Source organism: Mytilus trossulus, chromosome 6, assembly GCF_036588685.1.
Source record: "Mytilus trossulus isolate FHL-02 chromosome 6, PNRI_Mtr1.1.1.hap1, whole genome shotgun sequence".
In the NCBI taxonomy this organism is placed as follows: domain Eukaryota; kingdom Metazoa; phylum Mollusca; class Bivalvia; order Mytilida; family Mytilidae; genus Mytilus; species Mytilus trossulus.
Window position 1 is genome coordinate 64,707,901 of NC_086378.1, and position 27,950 is coordinate 64,735,850.

Genomic DNA, 27,950 nt, shown 5'->3' on the forward strand with positions numbered 1-27,950 from the left:
ATTATAAAGTACTCAAGATACTTAATTCAAATACAGTCCTATGTTTAATTTGTCATAAACAATGTATGTGGATAATATATCAAATAGTATAGTGTCCATGTTTGCTGTCATATCCGTTTAGACAATAACATTATATAAAATAATGTCCATGTCACCATTTTACTCTGAGATTCTGTTCTTGCCATTTTGGTCCCTGTTAAAAATTGTTATTTAAATAATTCAATATATGTATGTCGTTCACGTGATTTCCAGTACTATGCAATTGAAGCTTCTCTGTGTATATGTATAACTATAATAACATTAACGGTACCGATTTTCTTGGACCAGATGCGCATTTCGACAATACATTTGTCTTTAGTGATGCTCGTGGCCAAAATATTTGAAATCCAAAGCTCACAAAAAAGATGAAGAGCTATAATCCAAAAGTAATAAAAGTGTAGCCAAATCGATGAAAGGAATCAGAGCTTTGCATGAGGGAGATACATTCCTTAATTTATAATAATTTCTTATATTTTGTAACAGCAAATTTTAATAACACAATAAATCCGTATTTTCATGCCAGTACCGAAGTAATGGCTACTGGGCTGGTGATTCCTTTCGGGAACTAATAGTCCACCAACAGAGGCATCGACCCAGTGGTAGTAATAAAATTAACGGGACCAATTTTCTTGCACCAGATGCTTTTTTCGACAATACATGTCACTTCAGTGATGCTCGTGGCCAAAATATTTGAAATCCAAAGCTTATATAAAAGATGAAGACCTTTATTCTAAAAGGTCCAAAAAGTATAGCCAAATCCGTGAAAGGAATCAGACTGCTTCATAACTTAATTATGGATTTTTTTTGTCATCATCAATCAAATACAAAAAAAAAATAAAGATATTATAATATCAAAAGTTTAACTTACTACCACACTTCTTTACGAGACCGATTTATTGACCATCAATCTATAAAATGTTGCTGCAATACACAACCTTTGATTACCTACCTTCAACTAGACAACATTTCGTATTATTCATTTGTGATTTTGTTGTTGTTGATACTATTCTACTGAATAAGATATGTGTCATTATGTAAAACATATACCTATTTGGTTCTGAATCACGGTGAAGTAAATAATAATTCATTTTAATATGACAAAGTCGTATGTATTATTAAATTATTGTTTTGCAGAAACGGTTACCAACTGTCAATTGCAATGATAATGGCTCATATTTTGAACTGCATCTTGGTTGTGTTAATCATTGGTACAAGTATTGTTAATGGTCAGGACCCAGTAGTACCGGACCCAGTAGTACCGGCCCCAGTAGCAGGAGGTATGCTTAACACGATTTTAAGTTACAAAAACTCCCCTGTTTGTATATTGGTAGAATGTCACATGCGATAGCGTTGAAAAAAAGGATGTTGAATCAGACTACATGAAGATAAAATTATCATGTTTGGGCGTCTAAATCAGTAGCATGACCTTCATTAGGAATGCTGAAACTTTTTAAAGTAGATGAAGTTAAGTCCTTCATCAGCGTTCAGTTAATTAGTGAAATGAGTTCAGGTGACTGTCAGTTAATGCAAGCAAAAACTTATTTTTTTCGATGATTCGTTACAAAAACAGCTGACTGCAGAAAAAATCATGCAAGAGATTAAGCAATGAATGCTCATTTTACATTTTCTATAAACGGTGTATGTTTATGTTTATATTATACATTTTTTAATTCCTTTATTTTATGTTTAACAGCGGGAGTAACAGCGACACTACCCGGTGGTTCGAATTCATATGCGAAAGATGCAGTAGTCCAATACAACCAAATTCTTGTTCCGGATGCTAATTATAATGCTGGAAAATATAAAGCTACCGTGGCTGGTAATTACTTGGTGTCTGTTACCATGATGTCAGGTACTGTTGCCGCTCACACGACTCTAAGGAAGAATGGACCTATTTATGTGTGGCTATATACTGGTAACAGATATGATATGGCAACCCAAACTGTCTGCATGCAACTAGCAGTGGATGATGAGATTTGGGTACAGATGACCAACGCGGCATCGATTCTCTTTGATGTTTATAATACTTTCACTGTAGTTAAGTTACCTTGATTCAGATGTAACATGAAGTTTTTAAAAATGTTGCATTCCGGCAAAAAAAATGATTAGTGAATGCTTTAAAATAAAGTTTACCATTTTATTATTAAATGAGTATTAAGCTTACATATGCAATTGGTTTGTTGTTTATTAATAGACAACATATTTGTTACGTTTGGTCGAGTTGTTTTTCAACAGACTGTCGACATTTCAATGATAATTAATCGTGTCCTCATTTTGCCGATTTGTTTCTTTATTATTATGAGGTTGACTTGATACAGGAACTTCAAAGAAGGAAAAATGAGAAATTAGCAATACCCTTTAACTTTACTTCCCGCTATAAAGATGATGTTCTCTCACTGAATAATTCAAATTTGGTGACGATGTTAAACGCAACTATCCCATCGAATACGAGATAAAGAATACACAAGTTACAGTCAAGTATGCTTCATATCTTGAATAACGTCTAGAAATTGACAACGGACGTCGATTAAAAACAACACATCACGACAAACGAGACGAATTCAGCTTATCAATTATAAATTTTCGATTTCTATGAGGCAACATTTCGGAATATATAGTATATATGTTCAAATTGATACTAACTTCCCGCGCTTGTATTTACGTTCATGATTTCCTTGATAGAGGGTTGCTACTCACAAGGAATCTATTAAACTAAGAGTTCAAAATGGTGAAGTTGAAATCATCTCTTCGTAAATTTTGTAGACGCCATCACGAATTGGTTGATCGTTATTGAATAACACTTTCACAGATGATATTTTATATGTTTCTTATGCCCTAAATACAATTTCCTTCCCTTTTCATGAACGTGACCTACCGAATTACACTATTTACTGGGTTTTTAATACATTAACCAACAAGACGGGTGTCACATGTTGCGCAGATTCTCCTCACCCTTCCGAAAGCCTGAGATGGAATCCTGAAATCTCCCCCTTTTTTCTGGGGTTCGTGCTGCTCAGTCTTTATTTTTCTATGTTGTTTCTTGTGTACTATCATATGTATTTTTGAAATTAAGAATGAAAAAATGGAATGTGTCAAAGAGACAACAACCCGACCATAGAACAGACAACAGTAGAAAGTCATCAACAGATTTTCATTGCAGAGAGAAATTCCCGCACTCGGAAGCCTCCGTCAGCTGGCCCTTTAACAAATATATATCAGTGATAATGAACGCCATACTAAACTCCAAATTGAACACAAGAAACTAAAACTAAAAACTATATAAGATTTACAAATGCCAGAGGCTCCTAACTTTGGACAGGCGAAAAATGCGGCGGGGTTTAACATGTTTATAAGACCTCAAGCCTCCCCCTATACCTCTAGCCAATGTAGAAAATTTAACGCATAACAACATGAACAATACGCACATTCAAATGCAGTTCAATAGAAGTGCGAGTCTTATGATATCTGAAAGATTATGTTTTTATTTGTCTTTTTCAATTTAAGGCATGACGTTGTTAATGTAGTTTATTTACGATTTTTGAGTTCGTCTGTTCTTCTGATAGCTTTCTCCCATCTTTTAGTTTTGCATGTACATCATACTTAATACAAAATAAAATTCGACAGATGTTTATATTAATTTTATCATCATCTACTGTATCAGGACTTCAACATAATTGTATATCTAAGACGATATGAATTAAAACAAATAGGTCAATAAGCCCAAATGAAATACACATCATGTAGATTTTGAACATTTCACATAATTTTAGTAAACTTCAATTTTCGCGTTTACTATAATTATGTTAACGCGGTCAAAATGTAGTTATTAATGTTTGCCCGAGTAATCGGGCGTTTACTCTGGGTCCGTAGAGTCAGTAGTATAGCGTTTACTTCAGATTTCACAAGTTTCCAACTTTCATAATGCACGTGCACTGTTAAGTAAATGGTCCGAGAGCACAATTATTTCGTAGTCCATTTCTTTAAGACAATACATGCAAATTAAAAAATCCCACCTGCGCTTTCTAAATATTTTTTTTTCAGTGTATTGAACTACCTTTTGGACAAATTATATCAAAATTATAGAAAACTTCGTTTGCTCTAACTCAAAATATAGATAATTATATGTTAAGTGAACCCTTTTCAACTGGACCAAATCACTACTTTACTTTAAAATTCATGACCCAATTGGTTTTGACAGTGTCATATCATCCCTTGAGTTGCTATTTGAGGCATAGACATGGAAAAATACATTTGGAAGGGATATACAAAAAAATAGCAAGAAACACACTGTCAACACTAGGGTCTACATTCGTGGACAACGAAAATCAAGGGACGACAATTGTGGTCTCGGACCAAATGGTCGTTTACTTCAGATTTCGAAAGTGTATTTATGTTCACTTGGAAGTAAACACGCGTTCACTTGTCGCGTTAACTGATTGTTTAAATTAAGAAAGAAATTTAGTGTTCATGTACATTTATTTTATTAAAACGATTTCAATCTTTATATTTTACGTAAATGTGTTTCATACCAGAACACATCAAAAACGCTTTTAATTCGAAATATTATCTTTTATTATTTACAAAAAATAAGTTTCAATGAATCCTCTGAGTAGTGGATTGTTTATATTTTGTTTTTTAAAGTTACATGGGCAATCATCGAGGATAGAAAGGTTATCCAACACATCGGAAAAATATTGTTATATGATGGGAATGAACATCATGGTTTACGTTGCTTCGTAACCCATTTTCACAGTCTCTTCCTCAATATAATATTTGCATTCAATACATGGATTTTTATGCGTAATTCACATTGTTTGCCTTGGATTTACGTGATTTAAGATTCTAATTTGCAATATTGGTTTAAAATGAAGGAAATATTTAAATAAAGGGACAATAACTCTTGGACTCGTAAACATACTATCATATACTGAATTACTGATTATTATGCTAATTACAGAACATGGTTATAGTTCCATGTCCCGTTATCTATTCCACTTTTCAAAAAAATAATTTAATATGATCTTTTTAAACAAAAATAGGCAGACATGTTTTCGGCTTTTTTTTTTACTTTGATGCTTACGCCTATTAATTAATTCCCTAAATTTGACAGCTTAACACCAAACTATAAAACAACCTGACATTCTGTAGGATCAATATATAAATGAGATAGCTATACAGTTATATGAAAATCTAAGTTGATTTGAAAAACTTCTAGAAAAAATGAAAGTGACCATCTGAACTTGGTCTAAACATAAAATTGTAGTTTTTTTAACCTATTAACTAAATCCATAAAAATTACAGCAAAAAAAAAAAGAGCACTAAACAGCCTGGCATTCAGTTAGATCAATATAAAAAAGATAAAACAGTAGAGTTTTATGCAAATGCAAGTTGATTTGAAAAAAAATATGAATATATTAAAAAATCACTATCTTGAAATACTAGTAACCAAGAACTGAAACTTTGAGCTTTTTTTTTAAACCTTTTTCTTACATTCATAAGAATGACAGCAACACACAAACAACCAAACAACTTGGCATTCTAGCACCATGTGTTGCTCATGTTATTACAAACCCGTTAAAAAGTCAAAGGGTATCACCAGGCCAGTAGTCTGACATGAATTATCAGTATTGTGGTCATAATTATAAATGTGCTGTTTACAAAAACTTTTTAATTTTAGAAATACTAATGAAGTTTCTTCCTCAGGAAAAGATTACCTAAGCTGTATTTGGAAGAACTTTTAGGAATTTTTGGTCCCCAATGCTCTTTAACTACGTACTTTATTTGGCCTTTTCAAAAAATATTCGAGCGTCACTGAAGAGTCTGTTGTAGACAAAACTCGCGTATGGCATAAATATAAAATTTTAAAACTGATATTTTTTTTTATTGTGAATTGATTCTCATGCTTTTTTTTTTTATCTTGTCTTTCATCATTTATATTTATATAAATAAAATATTTATAAATTTTGTCCACCAGTATTGCTGGGCTATCGGCTATGTATATAGTGTTTAGTATTCATTGAGATGACTAGAAATAGTATTAGAAAAGTTGACACTTATATTTACTCAATTTCAACTTAATAAAAACATTGTAGTTTTCAAACAAGTTTTAGATATTTAGCAAATTAGTAATCAATGTTATTATTCATAAATATGTTGCACAAAATGAATAATTCAACTGATTAAACGTCTATAAGACCAGCTGTACATATCTATTTTATCTTATGACTAAACGCAAGTCAGGTCAATGGCTAATTTTGGCTTTGAAATGTATTACTTCTTCAGATAAATTCAAATTTATTATTTGTTCTGATTCACTTTCATGCTTACAAGCTATACAAAATACTAAAATTATAAAGGCAACAATTCTCAAAGTTTATATGTAAGGAGGAATTAAAAAAATCTTCTGAAAAACATAATATTTCTATGGGTTCCGAGTCATTTTGGAATCCTGGCAAACACAGCTGTAGACTTTTAGGCAAAGAATGCCCTGGGTGACCCTTTACCTAACTGTGATATACCATATACTGATTTTAAATCTAATATAAGAGAATATGTTTTTAATATATTGAAAATTGAATGGAGTAAAAAAGATGATTATAAATTACATGATTTTAAACTAAATTTAGACAAACCTTTTTTTTTTTTTTTTTAAAGATTATATTTTTTATTCATCATTCATATCTATACATACTCATGATACAATCGTTATACACATCATATTTTAAATATTATGAAGATAGTCCAAACAACACTACATACATACATACTCTCACACATTACATCATTTTCATTAAGAATTTTTATCTTTTTTTTTTCTGATCTTTAAATTTAAAAGAAGTTTAATAAAAAAAACTATCTCAAAAACAACAACAATCAATCGAATTCATATTTCACAACATTACTCTCAGTCACAATGGTTATTATAGCATGAACATAAATATTGTATATATATATGCAGATGGTTTTCCAATTCCGTCACATATCAACTTTTTTTTACATTCTAAGCTGTTTACTAAAAGACTTGTTAGTTGAAATATTACAGAAAAGAAAGTTATTCGAAAGCATGGAAATCAATATTCTCAAAATTTTAAATTTATCTGCTATAAACATCAATCATTTCATACAAACGAACAGTTTTTTGTCAAAAGCAAATTTAGCCATCAACAAAAGTTTATCGTTAGTATCATTCGGACGGAATCCATAAGTTCTCACGTCCATAAAGTCATGTTCTACATTTTTCTTATATATTTGATAATCTACATCATTTGGATTCACTTGTTCTACTTTATCAGATCCTCGATCATATTTTATAATATTTCCGGTTCCTTTCAATTTCGCGATGAATTTATCAGAAAACAGTCTACTTTTCTTTATCACCGCTTTTGAAATGATATCGTCGATTTCAACTGCAATTATATCATCATTATGACCATCGTCGTCATCTTCATCATCATCATCGTCTTCATCGTCGTCGTCATCATCAGTATCATTATCATCATCATTGTCGTCGTCATCATCATCATCATCATCATCATCTCCATCATCATTTTTATCAGATTCATATGACTGCTCTGGATTTTCATTTCGAGTTGGTATTGTTGTATCGTTATCATCTGTTATCATAGTTTCGAATAATTGATGCTCACTAATTTCCTGTTGTTTTGTTACTTTGTTTAAATCTTCCAATTCAACTTTTTTGGAATGTATGTTTGAAAAAACTGCATTCTTTTCCTGTAATGTAAGGTCACCATTCTCTACTATAGTGTTAGTTTTTGCGCTCCTTATATTTGCAGTTTCATTTTCAATTAATTGATCATCATCGATATTGACAGTTTCTTGTAAAATACTTTTATTGCTATCTTGACTTGCATCTACTTTTGTAATTTTTTTAATATATTCAGCCATTCTTTTGTTATTTCGGTGTTCCGTAGATTTTGATTTTCGTTTACTTTGTTTATTATCACTTTGTCCGAACATTATTGATATTCGTGCTTTACTTTCATCCCCGTGTATTGTGAATGTTAAATTGTCAAATATACTACATGCATTTTCTATAGACTTCATCAAATAAACAGGTAATTTATCCATATTGATAATAAATCTCAAGGTTAATATCTAGGTCGATGTTACAGTTATAATAACTCGGCTTAAAATGTCTTTGTGAAACAGGGACATCAAAGTTTTCAACATAGAAACACCACTTACTTTAAACTAGTAAGCTCTGCTGCCAAAACATGAATACGGATCCTGGAAATCCTACATATATTGGAGATTTGTTTTCCTGATGAAATTACCGTCCTTGCTTATCAAAGGTGCCTGTGTTCTAGACAAACCTTTTAATAATTTTATGTGCAGAAAAGATCAGTGTGTTATTTCTAGATGTCGTATTGGTCATACTAGAATTACACACGAGTATCTTTTAAAACATGAAGATGAACCCCAATGTGTACCTTGCAACTGCAAGTATACTATAAAACATGTTTTAATTAATTGTATTGACTTTGCTGATATTCGTGAGAAGCATTTCAATGTTAATAATATGTATGGTTTATTCCATTATGTTCCATTTACAAATATTGTTGCATTTTTAGAAGAAATTGGAATTTATTATGGAATATAAAAATGTTATTATATTTAAGTCGTTTTTTAATTTTCATCACGTTATCTTGATGTTGATTTTTATTTGTAAATACTCAATTTGCTAAAGTCTAGAATTTTAGTATAATAGAGGACCTTTGTCTTATTTTTAAAATATGCTCTAAGTTGTAAAAATATTCGAATTAGCTCTCGCCGCGATATAGCCTTTTATTGCAAATGCAGCGTTAAGCAAACAACAATCAAGTCAATGACTTTTCAAAGTTTTTTACTTGTTTTTCAATAACGTACTTTACAGTATTCGTAGAGCTGATAAGTTAAAAAAAATAAAAATACAGCAACAATTGTACGCTGAATGCAAATTGTTCATTGGCTTTTGAATCACTTTTCCTAAGTTAATATTCTTTTTATGTTTGGCAGCTGGCTGAATTTCGAAATCCTGTGAAAATCATAGTCATGCCCAAATCAAGAACAAATAGTGTAATATCAATTGGTTTTCTACCAGTATTGCATTGGACGTGATCTTGTGGTTCACAACTAATTCAACAGATCCTGTTATAGATCATCTTGATTGTGTCTTGCCTTGTCAAAAACCAAAAAAATAGTATATAAAAATTTGAATCAAATTTAAATAGATGTTCTTGATTAAAACACATTTGAACATCCGAATGTTTTAAACCTAATATGTTTAATCATTAATTGAAATTTGTCATAATAGTTATCAAAAGTACCAGGATTATAATTTTATACGCCAGACGCGCCATAACTTAGACATTGACATATCTTTTCTTATTTAAAACATCCAGCTCAGAAAGTGTAATAATGCTACATCAGTGGTTTCGAAATGAAGTATTGTTTATTTTTTTTCTTCTGTCGAAAACCAGATATTTTGCAAATAATAATTTATTCATTATATAACGTGAATATGACATCATGGAAGCATTTTTTCGGGGCAGTTGAAAGACCTGTAAATATATATAGCTTTAGGGTTGGAAATATTTAACTCAATAATTTAACCTTGAACATCGTAGGTCATGAAAAATAAATTCAATTATTTTGACCTTAAGATCAACGGTAAAAATTGATATAAACTGATATCTCTTGGTTTTACACCTAATGCCAAATATCACAGGTCAATGTCAAAAACTGAAACGTCGTATTTGACATGTGTATAACAATAAAACTCAGAAAAGGAAGATAAATCAGATCAGAGAAATTTGACAAATCTATGGATGTTTACCAGTAAAGGGTTAAAACTTTAAAATATAGTATTATGGTTTGTGGCTTGTAACTTTTGAGTTGGATAAAAATTAGAGGATGTTCTCTTGTGCATGTGTACCTTGTCATTTGATAATGTCATCACAAGTAAATGTATTGGCAAAAATTCACATAGAAATATCAAAAAGGTAATATGTCCCTTTCCCCTTTGTTACTACTTCACCATATATTATTTTATTAAAAAAAAAACAATTGATATTTTGTACTTTTCAGCAAATTTTGCAAAGAAAATGCATAATCAACGTTATTAATCTCAAATGTGTTACAGAACATGTGATCATAAAACCAATCCCAGTTGTATAAATTATTTCGTATGTTAATTTCGTCACAAAATTCAGATCAGTCATTGACATTGAAAAGTATTTTACTGGTATTTTTATGGTACACTGCATGTACTTTAAGGTATCCCTGAATGCTGTTTTATGAGGGGTAGTTGCTTCAATGGGAGATTTTTTGTTTGTTGAAGTATTGTCTCTTGCAGGATGTATCTGAAGTATCTTGCAAAAGTACCGATGGTAATTGATAATTCCTATTTATTTATTTTTTGTTGATTTGTTCTCGTCCTGAACATACATGAAACAATTGCAACTGGCCGTTGAGCAAGCAATAACCAATCAATCAAAACGTGAGAGTCGTTTTAAGGTCTTAGATAGTAAAAACATGAGAGTCGTGTTCAGGTCCCAGATAGGTAAAACACGAGAGCCGTTTTAAGGCCTCAGATAGTTAGAACATTAGAGTCGTTTTAAGGTCTCAGATAGTTAAAACATGAGAGTCGTTATAAGGTCTCAGATAGTGAGAACATGAGAGTCGTTATAAGGTCTCAGATAGTGAGAACATGAAGGTCGTTTTAAGGCATCAGATAGTGTGAACATATGAGTTGTGTTAAGGTCTCTGATAGTGAGAACATGAAGGTCGTTTTAAGGTCTCAGATAGTGAGAACATAAAAGTTGTTGATATAATGTTTGCTTTTATAAGGCCAAAAATAAGGACGAATACCAACGAAACAAATTGTTATGTTTATCCTTAGAACAAAACAAGTCTATAGATATTTGAAACCTTTCAAAAACCTTTTAAAATTCTCCTGATTCAAAGATTGAGTAGTAGTCTATAGCAAATCTATATTTTCATTGAGGGAATATGTATATTCAATGTTCAATCTAAACCTGAATTGGTGCCGTTAATGAGATCTTAGGTTTCCAAATGATTAAAACAATTTTTTTTTCAAGTTTCGTGAATATCGATTCACAGTCTTATGGTCATGCCCAAATCAAGAATAAATAGAGTAATATCACTTGCTTTTCTTCCATTATTGCCTTGGATGTGGTCTTGTGGTTCACAACTAGTTCAACAGATCCTGTTCTAAATCATCTTGATTGTGTCTTGCCTTGTCCAAAACCAAATAATTAGTATATACAACTTTGAATTAAATTTAAATAGATGTTCTTGATTAAAACCCACTTGAACATCCGAATCTTTGTCAAACTTAATATGTTTAAGCATTAATTGAAATATGTCATAACTTAGACATTGAAATAGGTTTTCTTATTGAAAACATCCAGCTCAGAGAGTGTTATAATGCTACATCATAGGTTTCGAAATGAAGTATTGTTTATTTTTTTCTTCTGTCGAAAACAGATATTTTGCAGATAACAAACTATTCTTTATATAACGTTAATTTCACATCATGCATTTATTCTTTCGGGGCAGTTGAAAGACTTGTAAAAATATTTATAGCTTTAGGGTTTGAAATATTCAACTCAATTATTTAGCCTTGGACATCGAAGGTTAAGAAAACAAACATCAATTATTTTGACCTGATGATCAACGGTAAAAATTGATATGTATAGATTATTACATGGCATTTTTCATATCAAACCCTTTATCGGCCCAAGGTTGTGATATCAGCCCAAGAGCCGAAGGCTCGAGGGCTGATATCATGAACGAGGGCCGATAAAAGGTCTGATATGAAAAATGACATGTAATTATCTTTTTATCATATACTTCAGCAGAAGATATTCAGACAAGAACTATTAAAACTTAATTTGTCTTTGCACTTTCAAAAAATATTTTCAGACAACCAAAGCAAATTCTTTTCTTTAATTGTTTTATTGATATAACAAGCATTTTAATTGTTTTGTCATGTTCTTTATTAATATTGTCACCTCATTTATATCTTTCAAATCAACTTTAACTTAATTCATGTATGCTCCTCAACTATTTTGGGAAAAGTCTGATCACTTGCCGTTTTCCGCGTTCTGTTGTCGTTTTCAATCAAATTTCCGGAAATGCACGAAGTTGCATGTGATAAACGTCACGGAAATTAACGGAAAGGCATGTGATAACATTCCGGAAGCAGTCAATAAAGGTACCTTTATCAGCCCGCTATGGAAATTCTTAAGAATCTGGTCAATAAACCTAGTAATCCTTTCATAGCCTTTTGATATTTTCAAATGTTATTGAACTGTAAAATTTTAGTAATAATGTATACAAGTATATGATAAAAACTGATATCTCATGGCTATACACCTTATACCAAATATCACAGGTCAGTGTCAAAAACTGAAACGTCGTACTTGACTAGTGTATAACAATAAAATTCAGAAAAAGAAGATAAATCAGATCAGAGAAATTTAACAAATCTATGAATGTATACCAGTAAAGGGTTTAAACTTTAAAGTATAGTATTATGGTTTGTGACTTATCACTTATGAGTTGAATAAAAATTAGAGGCTGTTCTCTTGTGCCGGTTGTACCTTGTCATTTGATATGGTCATCACAAGTAAATGCATTGGCAAAAATTCACATAAAATTATCAATAAAGGTAATATGTCCCTTTCCCCTTTGTTACTACTTCACCATATATTATTTTATTAAAAAAAACACTATGGATATTTTGTACTTTTTAGCAAATTTTGCAAAGAAAATGAATAATTAACGTTATAACTGTCAAATGTGTTACAGAACATGTGATCATAAAACCAATCCCAGTTGTATATATTATTTCGTATGTTAATTTCGTAACAAAATTCAGATCAGTCATTGTCACTGAAAGTATGTTACTGGTACTTTTATGATACACTCAATATACTTTAAGGTATCCTGGAATGCTGTTTTATGAGGGGTAGTTGCTTCAACGGGAGATTTTTTGTTTGTTGAAGTATTGTTTCTTGCAGGCTGTATTCGAAATTATATTGGAAAAGTACCGATGGAAATTGATATAACCTACCTAATTTTATTTTGTTAACTTGTTCTCGTCCTGGACATGCATGAAACAATTGCAACTGACCGTTCAGCAAACAATAATCAATCAATCAAAAGAACGTGAGAGTCGTTTTAAGGTCTCAGATAGTACAAACATGAACGTCGTTTTAAAGTTCCAAATAGGTAGAACACGAGAGCCGTTTTAAGGCCATATAAAGTGAGAACAGGAGAGTCGTATTAAGGTCTCAGACAGTGAGAACAATAGAGTCGTTTTAAGGTCTCAGATAGTGAGAACGTGAGAGTCGTGTTAAGGTCTCAGATAGTGAGAACAGGAGAATCGTATTAAGGTCTTAGACAGTGAGAACAATAGAGTCGTTTTAAGGTCTCAGATAGTGAGAACGTGAGAGTCGTGTTAAGGTCTCAGATAGTGAGAACAGGAGAATCGTATAAAGGTCTCAGATAGTAAAAACATGAGAGTCGTTTTAAGGTCTCAGATAGTGAGAACGTGAGAGTCGTGTTAAGGTCTCAGATAGTGAGAACAGGAGAATCGTATTAAGGTCTCAGATAGTGAGAACAAGTCGTTTTAAGGTCTCAGATAGTGAGAACATGAGAGTCGTTTTAAGGTCTCAGATAGTGAGAACATGAAAGTCGTGTTAAGGTCTCAGATATTGAGAACATGAAAGTCGTTGATATAATGTTTGCTTTTATAAGGCCAAAAAATAAGGACGAATAGCAACGAAACAAATTGTTATGTTTATCCTTAGAACAAAACAAGTCAATAGATATTTCAAACCTTTCAAAATCCTTTTAAAATTCTCCTCATTCAAAGATTGAGTAGTAGTCTAGAGGAAATATATATACTCAATGTTCGCTTAATATATTGAAATGAAATCTTAGTATGAAATGATATACAAATAAAACCCGCATGGTTATAAAATTATCTAAACCTGAATTGGTGCCGTTTATGATATCCTAGGTTTCCAAATGATTAAAACAACTTTTGTTCAAATTTCGTGTATATCGATACACAGTCTTATGGTCATGCCCAAATCAAGAACAAATAGAGTAATATCACTTGGTTTTCTACCAGTATTTCCTTGGACGTGAGCTTGTGGTTTTCAACTAATTCATCATATTCTGTTATAAATCATCTTGATTGTGTCTTGCCTTGTCTAAAGCCAAATAATTAGTATATAAAACTTTAAATTACATTTAAATAGATGTTCTTGATTAAAACCCATTTGAACATCTTAATTTTTGTCAACTTAACATGTTTAATCATTAATAGAAATTTGTCATAACTTAGACATTAAAATATGTTTTCTTATTTTAAACATCCAGCTCAGCTAGTGTAATAATGCTTCATCATGGGTTTCGAAATGAAGTATTGTTTATTTTTTTCTTCTGTGGAAAAACAGATAGTTTGCAGATAATAAACTGTTCATTATATAACATGTATAACGTGAATTTGACATCATGGAAGTTTTCTTTCGGGGTAGTTGAAAACCCTGTAAATATATATAGATTTAGGGTTTGAAATATTTAACCGAATTAATTAACCTTGAACATTGAAGGTTAAGAAAAAATACCATCAATTATTTTGACCTTAATATCAACGGCAAAAATGATATAAACTGATATCTCATGGCTATACACCTTATGTCAAATATCACAAGTCAATGTCAAAAAATGAAGCGTCTCAATTGACATGTGTATAACAATTAAATTCAGAAAAAGGAAAATAAATCAGATCAGAGAAATTTGACAAATCTATGGATGTACACCGGTAAAGGGTTAAAACTTTAAAATATAGTATAATGGTTTGTGGCTTATCACTTTTGATTTGAATAAAAATTGGAGGCTGTTCTCTTGTGCTTGTTGTACCTTGTCATTTGATAAGGCCATCACAAGTAAATGCATTGACAAAAATTCACATAGCAAAATTAATAAAGGTAATTTGTCCCTTTCCCCTTTGTTACTACCTCAACATATATTTTTTTATTTAAAAAAGCCCAAATTGATATTTTGTACTTTTAAGCAAATTTTGCAAAGAAAATGAATAATCAACGTTATTAATCTCAAATGTGTTACAGAACATGTGATAATAAAACCAATCCCAGATGTATATATTATTTCGTATGTTAATTTCGTAACAAAATTCAGATCAGTCATTGACATTGAAAAGTATTTTATTGGTACTTTTATGTTACACTCAATGTACTTTAAGGTATCCTGGAATGCTGTTTGATGAGGGTAGTTGCTTCAATGGGATATTTTTGGTTTGTTGAAGTATTGTTTTTAGCAGGATGTATCTGAAATTATATTGCAAAAGTACCGATGGTAATTGATATAACCTACTTAATTTTATTGTGTTAATTTGTTCTCGTCCTGAACATACATGAAACAAATGCAACTGGCCGTTAAGCAAGTAATAATCAATCAATCAAAACGTGAGAGTCGTTTTAAGGTCTCAGATAGTAAAAACATGAGAGTCGTGTTAAGGTTCCAGATAAGTAGAACACGATAGCCGTTTTAAGGCCTTAGATAGTGAGAACAGGAGAGTCTTTTTAAGGCCTTAGATAGTGAGAACATGAGAGTCGTTTTAAGGTCTCAGATAGTGACAACATGAAAGTCGTGTTAAGGTCTCAGATAGTGAGAACATTAGAGTCGTTTTAAGGTCTCAGATAATTATCTAAACCTGAATTGGTGCCGTGTATGATATCCTAGGTTTCCAAATGATTAAATCAACTTTTGTTCAAATTCGTGTATATCGATACATAGTCTTATGATCATGCCCAAATCAAGAACAAACAGAGTAATATCCCTTGGGTTTCTACCAGTATTGCCTTGGACGTGGGCTTGTGGTTCACAACTTATTCAACATATCCTGTTATAAATAATCTTGATAGTGTCTTGCCTTGTCTAAAACCAAAAAAATAAGATAGAAAACTTTGAATCAATTTTAAATAGATGTTCTTGATTTAAACCCATGTGAACATCCGAATTTTTGTCAACTTAACATGTTAAATCATTAATTGAAATTTGTCATAACTTAGACATTAAAATATGTGTTCTTCTTTTAAACATCCAGCTCAGCGAGTGTAATAATGCCACATCATAGGTTTCGAAATGAAGTATTGTTTTTTTTTCTTCTGTCGAAAAACAGATATTTTGTAGATAATAAACTATTCATTATATAACGCGAATTTGACATCATGGAAGTTTTCTTTCGGGGCAGTTGAAAAACCTGTAAATATATTTAACCGAATTAATTAACCTTGAACATTGAAGGTTAAGAAAAAAAAAACATCAATTATTTTGACCTTAAAAATATCAACAGCAAAAATGATATAAACTGATATCTCATGGCTATACACCTTATGTCAAATATCACAAGTCAATGTCAAAAAATGAAATGTCTCAATTGACATGTGTATAACAATTAAATTCAGAAAAGGAAAATAAATCAGATCAGAGAAATTTCACAAATCTATGGATAAATACCAGTAAAGGGTTAAAACTTTAAAATATAGTATTATGGTTTGTGGCTTATCACTTTTGATTTGAATAATAATTGGAGGCTGTTCTCTTGTGCTTGTTGTACCTTGTCATTTGATAAGGCCATCACAAGTAAATGCATTGACAAAAATTCACATAGCAAAATCAATAAAGGTAATATGTCCCTTTCCCCTTTGTTACTACCTCAACCTATTTTTTATAAAAAAAAAACCAAATTGATATTTTGTACTTTTTAGCAAATTTTGCAAAGAAAATGAATAATCAACGTTATTACTCTCAAATGTGTTACAGAACATGTGATAATAAAACCAATCCCAGTTGTATATATTATTTCGTATGTTAATTTCGTAACAAAATTCAGATCAGTCATTGACACTGAAAAGTATTTTACTGGTACTTTTATAATACACTCAATGTACTTTAAGGTATCCTGGAATGCTGTTTTATGAGGGATAGTTGCTTCAATGGGATATTTTTTGTTTGTTGAAGTATTGTGTTTTGCAGGATGTATCTGGAATTATCTTGCAAAAGTACCGATGGTAATTGATATAACCTACTTATGTATTTTTTGTTAATTTGTTCTCGTCCTGAACGAACATGAAATAATTGCAACTGGCTGTTAAGCAACCAATAATCAATCAATCAAAAGAACATGAGAGTCATTTTAAGGTCTCAGATAGTAAAAACATGAGAGTCGTTTTAATGTCCAAGACAGGTAGAACACGAGAGCCGTTTTAAGGCCTCAGATATTGAGAACATGAGAGCCGTTATAATGGTTCTGATAGTGAGAACAATAGAGTCATTATAAGGTCTCAGATAGTAGGAACATGAGAGAGTCGTTTTAAGGTCGAAGATAGTGAGATCATTAGAGTCGTTTAATGTCTCAGATAGTGAGAACATGAAAGTCGTTGATATAATGTTGCTTTTATAAGGCCAAAAACAAGGACAAATACTAATGAAACTAATCGTTATGTTGATCCTTAGAACAAAACAAGTCTATAGATATTTCAAACCTTTCAAAATCCTTTTGAAATTCTCCTGATGCAAAGATTGAGGAGAAGTGTATAGCAAATTTATATTTTCATTGAGAAAATATATTCAATGTTCGCATAATATAAGAAAATGAAATCTTAGTATGAAAAAATATACAAATAAAACCGGCATGGTTATAAAATTATCTAAACCTGAATTGGTGCCGTTTATGATATCGTAGGTTTCCAAATGATTAAAACAACTTTTGTTCAAATTTCGTGTATATCGATACACATTTCTTATATCATGTATATATAAACAGAACCAGCAAAAATTAAATTTAAAAGTTATGGCAACCGTTTAGAAAGTTCCTTTATATGTTTTATGCACATTTGATATCATAACAAAACCACAATAGATGTTCAGATGTACGAGTAGTCAGCTATGGAAAGGAAGATATCAGTTATAATAGAAAAAAATAAACACACACGAAAAAGGGGAGACCACCCCCATACACTCACATATGATCGAATAAGGCCATATCCTAATATAATGAGCAATACAAAGATAAATGTACACGATTATAATCCTAATATTATTCAATGAATCATACATTTACTAACCGCCTACTAAAACACAAAATCTGCAAGCAAATCATTTAAAATATCAACGTGGTAATCGCAATATGTTGCTCAAACTGCTGTGTACATGGCTATAGAACTGAATGATCTTCTCAGTCAATGACAAGTTCCCACAGGAGCAGATTTATCAACTGAGGAAAATTTTAAGACCAGGTAAGTTAAAAGTATTACAATAGAATCTATCAAAATACTAAAGGCGCGGTATAAACAGTGCTATGCGGTATGAATTAAAGTATTATAGAATATAAATTATATATCAAAATCATTCTTACATTTATATTTATTAAACTTTAAAGACTGACTTTTTTTTATGAATGGCAGACTTTGTTCTTACACATTGTACATTGTTTTAGAAGAAAACCCACTCATACTTCCAGTATGTTTTAAAGCTGTTCATGGCTAAAATGGACATGCAATAGTAAACTTATGGTTGTCCACATGATTACAACATGAATTTTCCATTTTCTCTTGATGCTTTCGTGAAATAAATTGCTTAAAAAGTGTGTTGAGCGAAAATAATGGAATACTGTTAGCACATTGATTGAAACATGAATTGTTCCAAGGTTGAAGCCCAGTCTCATTTTGTGAAAGATATCCGCCTCTGAATTTTTTTAACGATCATGAATATTGATTTGTTTTATTTCAAAATAAAAATCAATAAATCATTTTTGAACAAAGCACTTTTCTGTGAAGAAATATTTTTTCAAGTAAAATAGATTTTTTTCACTAGTACCTTCAGTTTGAAAAAAGGGAAAGTTTCCTCTTTCAGTTCTGAACATTATCGCAAAATACTTATTGATTTTATTTAAAATATTGAGGGGAGGGGGTGGGGCAAACGCCAGTAACAGCAATAAATTATTAAATCTGCAGAGCAAATGTTGACGCCTGAACTGATTCGGATGTGTGTCTATTTTGTGATAAACTTGGGTTTAGTTTTCTGTAATTAGTTAATATTTCAGTTTCATTATGTATATCGCTTTCATATTCATTTGTTAAAATTTACTGGTTGCAATAGCATTAAGTGTTCTATATTATAAGGATGTTCTTATCCCGTGCATAAAAACAATGCCGTGTTTGTCAAAACCTTTTCAACTTTTGATCTTCAGTGCTGTACAACTTTGTACCTTTTTCACGTTCAATCTTTTATATCTAGGCGTTATGTATTCAGGTTTAGTTTTCTGTAATTTTTAATACTTCAGTTTCTTTATGTATATCTCTTTCATATTCATTTGATAAAATTTACTGTTTGCAATAGCATGAATTGTTCTATATAATAAGAATGTTCTTATCCCGGGCATAAACACAATGCCGTATTTGGCGAAACCTTTTCAACTTTTGATCTTCAGTGCTGTACAACTTTGTACTTTTTTCACTTTCGATCTTTTATATCTGGGCGTCACTGGTGAGTCTTGTGTGGACAAGGCGCGTTTTTGGCGTATTGAATTTTAAACCTGATGCTTTTTGTTATCTGTAAATCATGTTTTTCTTTGTCTAATATGTTCTCCTATTTATTTGTATTGTAGTCCTGTAATATTATGTTGTCATTTCAATATTATATTTAACTTTGCCATTAAAGTGAGAGGTTTGGCATGCCATAAAACCAGGTTTAACCCACCACTTTTATTCCCCTTTAAAAAGTGTCCTGTACCAAGTCAGGAAGATAGTCATTGTTATATTATTGTTCGTTTCTCTGTGTGTTGCATTTTAACGTTGAGTCGTTTGTGTTTTCTCTTATTTTTGAGATAATGAGATAAGACGTGGCACGGTACTTGTCTATCCCAAATTCATGTATTTAGTTTTCATGTTATATTTGTTATTCTCGTGGTGTTTTGTCTAATGATTGATCAGTTTCTGTGTGTGTTGCGTTTCGGTGTTGTGTCGTTGTTCTCCTCTTATATTTAATGCGTTTCGCTCGGTTTTGGTTTGTTACCCCGATTTTGTTTTTTGTCCATGGATTGATGAGTTTTGAACAGCGGTATACTACTGTTGCCTTTATGTACATAAGATAGGTTTATTTCATTAACAAAATATTCACAAATTCCTATGTTGGTGACGTGGTTTATTCGTAGTTCAGAGAATAATTATATATTTATGAGCAGAATATGAGCATACGCCTGCGATTGTATTCCAAATAAGCGGATTCTGACAGACCTTAGGGAACTGTGAAACACAACACTGCTTTGAGATACACATTTAAAAAAAAAAGTAGTTATAAAGTACTCAAGATACTTAATTCAAATACAGTCCTATGTTCAATTTGTCAGATAAACTGTCTGTGGATAATATATCAAATAGTATAGTGTCCATGCTTGTTGTCGTATCCGTTTTGACAATAACATTATATAAAATAATGTCCATGTCACCATTTCACTCTCAGATTCTGTTCTTGCCATTTTGGTCCCTGTTAAAAAAAAAATATTTAAATAATTCAATATATGTATGTCGTTCACGTGATTTCCAGTACTATGCAATTGAAGCTTTTCTGTGTATATGTATAACTATAATAACATTAACGGTACCGATTTTCTTGCACCAGATGCGCATTTCGACAATACATTTTTCTTCAGTGATGCTCGTGGCCAAAATATTTGAAATCCAAAGCTTACATAAAAGATGAAGAGCTATAATCCAAAAGGTCAAAAAAGTATAGCCAAATCCATGAAAGGAATCAGAGCTTTGCATGAGGGAGATACATTCCTTAATTTATAATAATTTCTTATATTTTGTAACAGCAAATTTTAATAACACAAAAACTCCGTATTTTCATGCCAGTACCGAAGTACTGGCTACTGGGCTGGTGATACCTTCGGGAACTAATAGTCCACCAGCAGAGGCATCGACCCAGTGGTAGTTATAAAATTTACGGGACCAATTTTCTTTCACCATATGCTTATTTCGACAATACATGTCACTTCAGTGATGCTCGTGGCCAAAATATTTGAAATCCAAAGCTTATATTAAAGATGAAGACCTATATTCTAAAAGGTCCAAAAAGTATAGCCAAATCCGTGAAAGGAATCAGACAGCTTCATAACTTAATTATGGATTTTTTTTGTCATCATCAATCAAATACCAAAAAAAAATATAAAGATATTATAATATCAAAAGTTTAACTTACTACCACACTTCTTTACGAGACCGATTTATTGACCATCAATCTAAAAAATGTTGCTTCAATACACAACCTTTGATCACCTACCTTCAACTAGACAACATTTCGTATTATTCATTTGTGATTTTTTTGTTGTTGATACTATTCTACTGAATAAGATATGTGTAGTTATGTAAAACATATACCTATTTGGTGTTTTGAATCACGGTGAAGTAAATAATAATTCATTTTAATATGACAAAGTCGTATGTATTATTAAATTATTGTTTTGCAGAGACGGTTACCAACTGTCAATTGCAATGATAATGGCTCATATTTTGAACTGCATCTTGGTTGTGTTCATCTTTGGTACAAGTATGGTTAATGGTCAGGACCCAGTTGTACCGGGCCCAGTAGTACCGGCCCCAGTAGCAGGAGGTATGCTTAACACGATTTTAAGTTACAAAAACTCCCCTGTTTGTATTGATAGAATGTCACATGCGATAGCGTTGAAAAAATAGGATGTTGAATCAGACTACATGAAGATAAAATTATCATGTTTAAATAAGTAGCATGACCTTCATTAGGAATGCTGAAACATTTTAAAGTAGATGAAGTTAAGTCCAAAAAAAACGTCTTCCCCAATACAACCAAACGAGACCAAACGAGACCGAAATACATAACATAATTCTTTGAAGAAAAAAAATTAAATCATCAGCGTTCAGTTAATTAGTGAAATGAGTTCAGGTGACCGTCAGTTAATGCAAGCAAAAACTTATTTGTATCGATGATTCGTTACAAAAACAGCTGACTGCAGAAAAAATTATGCAAGAGATTAAGCAATGAATGTTCATTTTACATTGTCTATAAACGGTGTATGTTTATGTTTATATTATACATTTTTAAATTCCTTTATTTTATGTTTTACAGCGGGAGTAACAGCGACACTACCCAGTGGTTCGAATTCATATGCGAAAGATGCAGTAATCTTATACAGCCGAATTCTTTGTCCGGATAATAATTATAATGCTGGAAAATATAAAGCTACCGTGGCTGGTAATTACTTGGTGTCTGTTACCATGATGTCAGGTACTGTTGCCGCTCACACGACTCTTAGGAAGAATGGAGCTATTTATGTGTGGCTATATACTGGTAACCGATATGATATGGCAACCCAAACTGTCTGCATGCAACTGGCAGTGGATGATGAGATTTGGGTACAGATGACCAACGCGGCATCGATTCTCTTTGATGTTTATAACACTTTCACTGTAGTTAAGTTACCTTGATTCAGATGTAACATGAAGTTTTTAAAAATGTTGCATTCCGGCCAAAAAAAAAAGATTAGTGAATGCTTTTAAATAAAGTTTACCATTTTATTATAGTTATACTTTTTAAATGAGTAATAAGCTTACATATGCAATTTGTTTGTTGTTTATTAATAGACAACATATTTGTTACGTTTGGTCGAGGTGTTTTTCAACAGACTGTCGACATTTCAATGATAATGAATCGTGTCCTCATTTTGCCGATTTGTTTCTTTATTATTATGAGGTTGACTTGATACAGGAACTTCAAAGAAGGAAAAATGAGAAATTAGCAATACCCTTTAACTTTACTTCCCGCTATAAAGATGATGTTCTCTCACTGAATAATTCAAATTTGGTGACGATGTTAAACGCAACTATCCCATCGAATACGAGATAAAGAATACACAAGTTACAGTCAAGTCTGATTCATATCTTGAATTACGTCTAGAAATTGACAACGGACGTCGGTTAAAAACAACACTTCACGACAAACGAGACGAATTCAGCTTATCAATTATAAATTTTCGATTTCTATGATGCAACATTTCGGCATATATAGTACATATGTTCCAATTGATACTAACTTCCCGCGCTTGTATTTAAGTTCATGATTTCCTTGATAGAGGGTTGCTACTCGCAAGGAATCTTCTAAACTAAGAGTTCCAAATAGTGAAGTTGAAATCATCTCTTCGTAAATTTTGTAGACGCTATCACGAATTGGTTGATCGTTATTGAATAACCCTTTCACAGATGATATTGGATATGTTTCTTATGCCCTAAATACAACTCCCTTCCCTTTTCATGAACGTGACCTACCGAATTACACTATTTACTGGGTTTTTAATAAATTAAGCAACAAGAAGGGTGTCACATGTTGCGCAGATTCTCCTCACCCTTCCGAAAGCCTGAGATGGAAGCCTGAAATCTACCCCTTTTTTGTGGGGTTCGTGCTGCTCAGTCTTTAGTTTTTTATGTTGTTTCTTGTGTACTATCATATGTATTTTTGAAATTAAGAATGAAAAAATGGAATGTGTCAAAGAGACAACAACCCGACCATAGAACAGACAACAGTAGAAGGTCATCAACAGATCTTCATTGCAGCGAGAAATTCCCGCACTCGGAAGCGTCCGTCAGCTGGCCCTTTAACACATATATATCAGTGATAATGAACGCTATACTAAACTCCAAATTGTACACAAGAAACTAAAATTATATAAGATTTACAAAGGCCAGAGGCTTCTCACTTTGGACAGGCGAAAAATGCGGCGGGGTTAAACATGTTTATAAGACATCAAGCCTCCTTCTATACCTCTAGCCAATGTAGAAAATTTAACGCATAACAACATGAACAAAACGCACATTCAAATTCAGTTCAAGAGAAGTGCGAGTCTGATGTCAGCAGATGTTACAAAAAATTAACAAAATGACAATACTACATAAATAACAACAGACTACTAGCAGTTAACTGACATGCCAGATCCAAACTTCAATAAAACTGATTGAAAGATTATGTTTTTATTTGTCTTTATCAATTTAGCCATGACGTGATTAATGTAGTTTATTTACGATTTTTGAGTTCGTCTGTTCCTCTGATATCTTTCGCCCATCTTTTAGTTTTGCATGTACATCATACTTAAAACAAGATAAAATTCGACAAATGTTTATATTAATTTTATTATCATCTACTGTATCAGGACTTCAACATAATTGTATATCTAAGACGATATGAATTAAAACATATAGATCAATAAGCCACAATGAAATACACATCATGTAGATTTTGAACATTTCACATAATTTTAGTAAACTTCAATTTTCGCGTTTACTATAATTACGTTAACGCGGTCAAAATGTAGTTATTAATGTTTGCCCGAGTAATCGGTCGTTTACTCTGGGTCCGTGTAGTCAGTAGTATAGCGTTTACTTCAGATTTCACAAGTTTCCAACTTTCATAATGCACGTGCACTGTTAAGTAAATGGTCCGAGAGCACAATTATTTCGTAGTCCATTTCTTTTAGACAAGACATGCAAATTAAAAAATCCCACCTGCGCTTTCTGAATATTTTATTTCAAGTGTGTTGAACTACCTTTTGGACAAATTATATCAAAATTATAGAAAACTTCGTTTGCTCTAACTCAAAATATGGATAATTATATATTAAGGGGGTCTTGAAATCTTTTGACAGCTTCCGAAGTGCTAATTGTGAACCCTTTTCAACTGGACCAAATCACTACTTTACTTTAAAATTCATGACCCAATTTGTTTTGACAGTGTCATATCATCCCTTGAGTTGCTATTTGAGGCATAGACATGGAAAAATACATTTGGAAGGGATATACCAAAAAATAGCAAGAAACACACTGTCAACACTAGGGACTACATTCGTGGACAACGAAAATCAAGGGACGACAATTGTGGTCTCGAACCAAATTGCTGTTTACTTCAGATTTCGAAAGTGTATTTATGTGCACTTGGAAGTAAACACGCGTTCACTTGTCGCGTTAACTGATTGTTTAAATTAAGAAAGAAATTTAGTGTTCATGTACATTTATTTTATTAAAACGATTTCTATCTTTATATTTTACGTAAATGTGTTTCATACCAGAACACATCAAAAACGTTTTTAATTCGAAATATTATCTTTTATTATTTACAAAAAATAAGTTTCAATGAATCCTCTGAGTAGTGGATTGTTTATATTTTGTTTTTTAAAGTTACATGAGCAATCATCGAGGATAGAAAGGTTATCCAACACATCGGACAAATATTGTTATATGATGGGAATAAACATCATGGTTTACGTTGCTTCGTAACTCATTTTCACAGTCTCTTCCTCAATTTAATATTTGCATTTAATACATGGATTTTTATGCGTAATTCACATTGTTTGCCTTGGATTTACGTGATTTAAGATTCTATTTTGCAATATTGGTTTAAAATGAAGGAAATATTTAAATAAAGGGACAATAACTCTTGGACTAGTAAACATACTATCATATACTGAATTACTGATTATTATGCTAATTACAGAACATGGTTATAGTTTCATGACCCTTTATCTATTCCACTTTTCAAAAAAATAATTTAATATGGTCTTTTTAAACAAAAATAGGCAGACATGTTTTCGACTTTTTTTTACTTTGATGCAGCACTTACGCCTATTAATTAATTCCCTAAATTTAACAGCTTAACACCAAACTATAAAACAACCTATCATTCTGTAGGATCAATATATAAATGAGATAGCTGTACAGTTATATGAAAATCTAAGTTGATTTAAAAAACTTATAGAAAAAATGAAAGTGACCATCTGAACTTGGTCTGAACATAAAGTTGTAGTTTTTTTTAACCTATAAACTAAATCCATAAAAATTACAGCAAAAAAAAAAAAGCACTAAACAGCCTGGCATTCAGTTAGATCAATATAAAAAAGATAAAGCAGTAGAGTTTTATGCAAATGCAAGTTGATTTGAAAAAAAGTTTTGAATATATTTAAAATAACCAAGAACTGAAACTTTGAGCTTTTTTTTAAACCTTTTTCTTAAATTCATAAGAATGACAGCAACACACAAACTACCTAACAACTTGACATTCTAGCACCATGTGTTCCTCATGTTATTACAAACCCGTTAAAAAGTCAAAGGGTATCACCAGGCCAGTAGTCTGACATGAATTATCAGTATTGTGGTCATATTTATAAATTAGCTGTTTACAAAAACTTTTTAATTTTAGAAATACTAATGAAGTTTCTTCCTCAGGAAAAGATTACCTAAACTGTATTTGGAAAAACTTATAGGAGTTTTTGGTCCCAATGCTTTTTAACTACGTACTTTATTTGGCCTTTTCAAAAAATATTCGAGCGTCACTGAAGAGTCTTTTGTAGACAAAACTCGCGTATGGCATACATATAAAATTTTAATGCTGGTTATTTTTTTTTTATTGTGAATTGATTCTCATGCTTTTTTTTTTATCTTGTCTTTATCATTTATATGGCTGTGTACATTATATATATACAACTCGTCTAAACATTAACCCAACAAAGTTAGATCTGTAAATTTGCTTTTGCAAATTTGTTGTTCTTCCCTCGCCGGGATTCGAACCCATGCTACTGAGATATCTTGACACCTATTCGCCTGCACTGTAGCCGTCCCGCTAGACCACACGACCACCTGGGCTTCATATAACTGAAGATGTGGCTGGGTGTTACCTTTGCACGTCAGTTTTAATCTAGCGTCGTACTACAGTACATGATATATAAGGCATGAAGATGTATATATACATATATTAAAACTAAAATGAATTCACAGGTCTTCATTTTCTGCTTGCTTTGGATCAAGTTTTGTCAACACGCCATAGCACTTGGAATAAAGTGCACATACCAGTTGGCGACATAGCAGTACCAAGTGATAAGTCACTCGGTCTTCAACATACTTGCACATCTTCTTTGACAGGTAATAATAACACGGCCGACAGTCGGCTAACCGAGAGATTGGTCGGTTAATGTATATTGAGTATGCGGATATATCGGGTTGGCTAAAGTCTGTTAATCAGGTGTTATCGAGACAAACATGATAAACTCAGCATGTTTCATTGTATAACCTTTTAACTATATGTTTATAATAAAAAAATATTTATGTCTAACAGAACTATTCAATGTACTGAATTCGATCTATAAAATGAAAAGGCAAGTTGGTCATCAATAAATTTATACACATTTTACACACACAAAATGTACACAAAATGACACTTGGGTTGAATTTGCTTGCATGCAATATTTTGAACATCGAAAAAAGACAGGTATTGTGTGTGTTAACCAAATTGATATCAATGTGTGAAAAATCTGAGGAAAAATCTGTATTTTGGTGACATAAATCAATCTTTATTTAAAACCTGGTCTGTTAATGGGTCGGATGTATAAAACTCGGTCAGTAAATTGGTCTGTTAAGAGTTATGAATGACAATAAAAGTATAATTTTATTACTTTATGGTGTTAATTCGGTAGGCTCAAGACGAGCGGCTAAAATGTACGGAAACTACACTTGTGCAATGGAACATAAAATATATACGGAAACAAACATGAGCAATGAACAATTAACATTTTAGGCAATGGATATTGAAAATTGATAGAAATAGTTTCAAAAAGTGTAAAATTAAAGTAAAATTGATTTTATCCGAGAATGGTCGCATATATCATGTGGATTCTGAATGACACCAATTTGTCATCTACATTTATTAGTAACCAGAATATAAATCAGAGATTAACGTCGTAATGTAACTAAACATCAGTCAGTAAAATATATTGG

At 31.7% G+C, this 27,950-nt stretch overlaps 2 protein-coding genes across 2 annotated transcripts; both read left to right on the forward strand.

Annotated features, from left to right (window-relative positions):
- The first annotated feature begins 1,198 nt into the window (after nucleotides 1–1,198).
- Nucleotides 1,199–2,091, forward strand: LOC134723665 (uncharacterized). Its single transcript, XM_063587222.1, has 2 exons — nucleotides 1,199–1,265; nucleotides 1,733–2,091. The coding sequence occupies exons 1-2, from the start codon at nucleotides 1,199–1,201 to the stop codon at nucleotides 2,089–2,091; spliced, it is 426 nt and encodes a 141-aa protein (XP_063443292.1).
- A 19,571-nt stretch (nucleotides 2,092–21,662) lies between these two features.
- LOC134722907 (uncharacterized) lies at nucleotides 21,663–22,625 on the forward strand. The gene is made up of 2 exons (XM_063586541.1): nucleotides 21,663–21,774; nucleotides 22,267–22,625. The coding sequence occupies exons 1-2, from the start codon at nucleotides 21,663–21,665 to the stop codon at nucleotides 22,623–22,625; spliced, it is 471 nt and encodes a 156-aa protein (XP_063442611.1).
- Nucleotides 22,626–27,950: the final 5,325 nt, after the last annotated feature.

Excerpts from the sequence above, each read along its gene's own strand:
- LOC134723665 (XM_063587222.1), top strand. The coding sequence starts at position 1,199 with ATGATAATGGCTCATATTTTGAACTGCATCTTGGTTGTGTTAATCATT. Across the intron at positions 1,266-1,732 it reads TGGTACAAGTATTGTTAATG|CGGGAGTAACAGCGACACTA; the intron begins GTCAGGACCCAG and ends TATGTTTAACAG.
- LOC134722907 (XM_063586541.1), top strand. The coding sequence starts at position 21,663 with ATGGCTCATATTTTGAACTGCATCTTGGTTGTGTTCATCTTTGGTACA. Across the intron at positions 21,775-22,266 it reads ACCGGCCCCAGTAGCAGGAG|CGGGAGTAACAGCGACACTA; the intron begins GTATGCTTAACA and ends TATGTTTTACAG.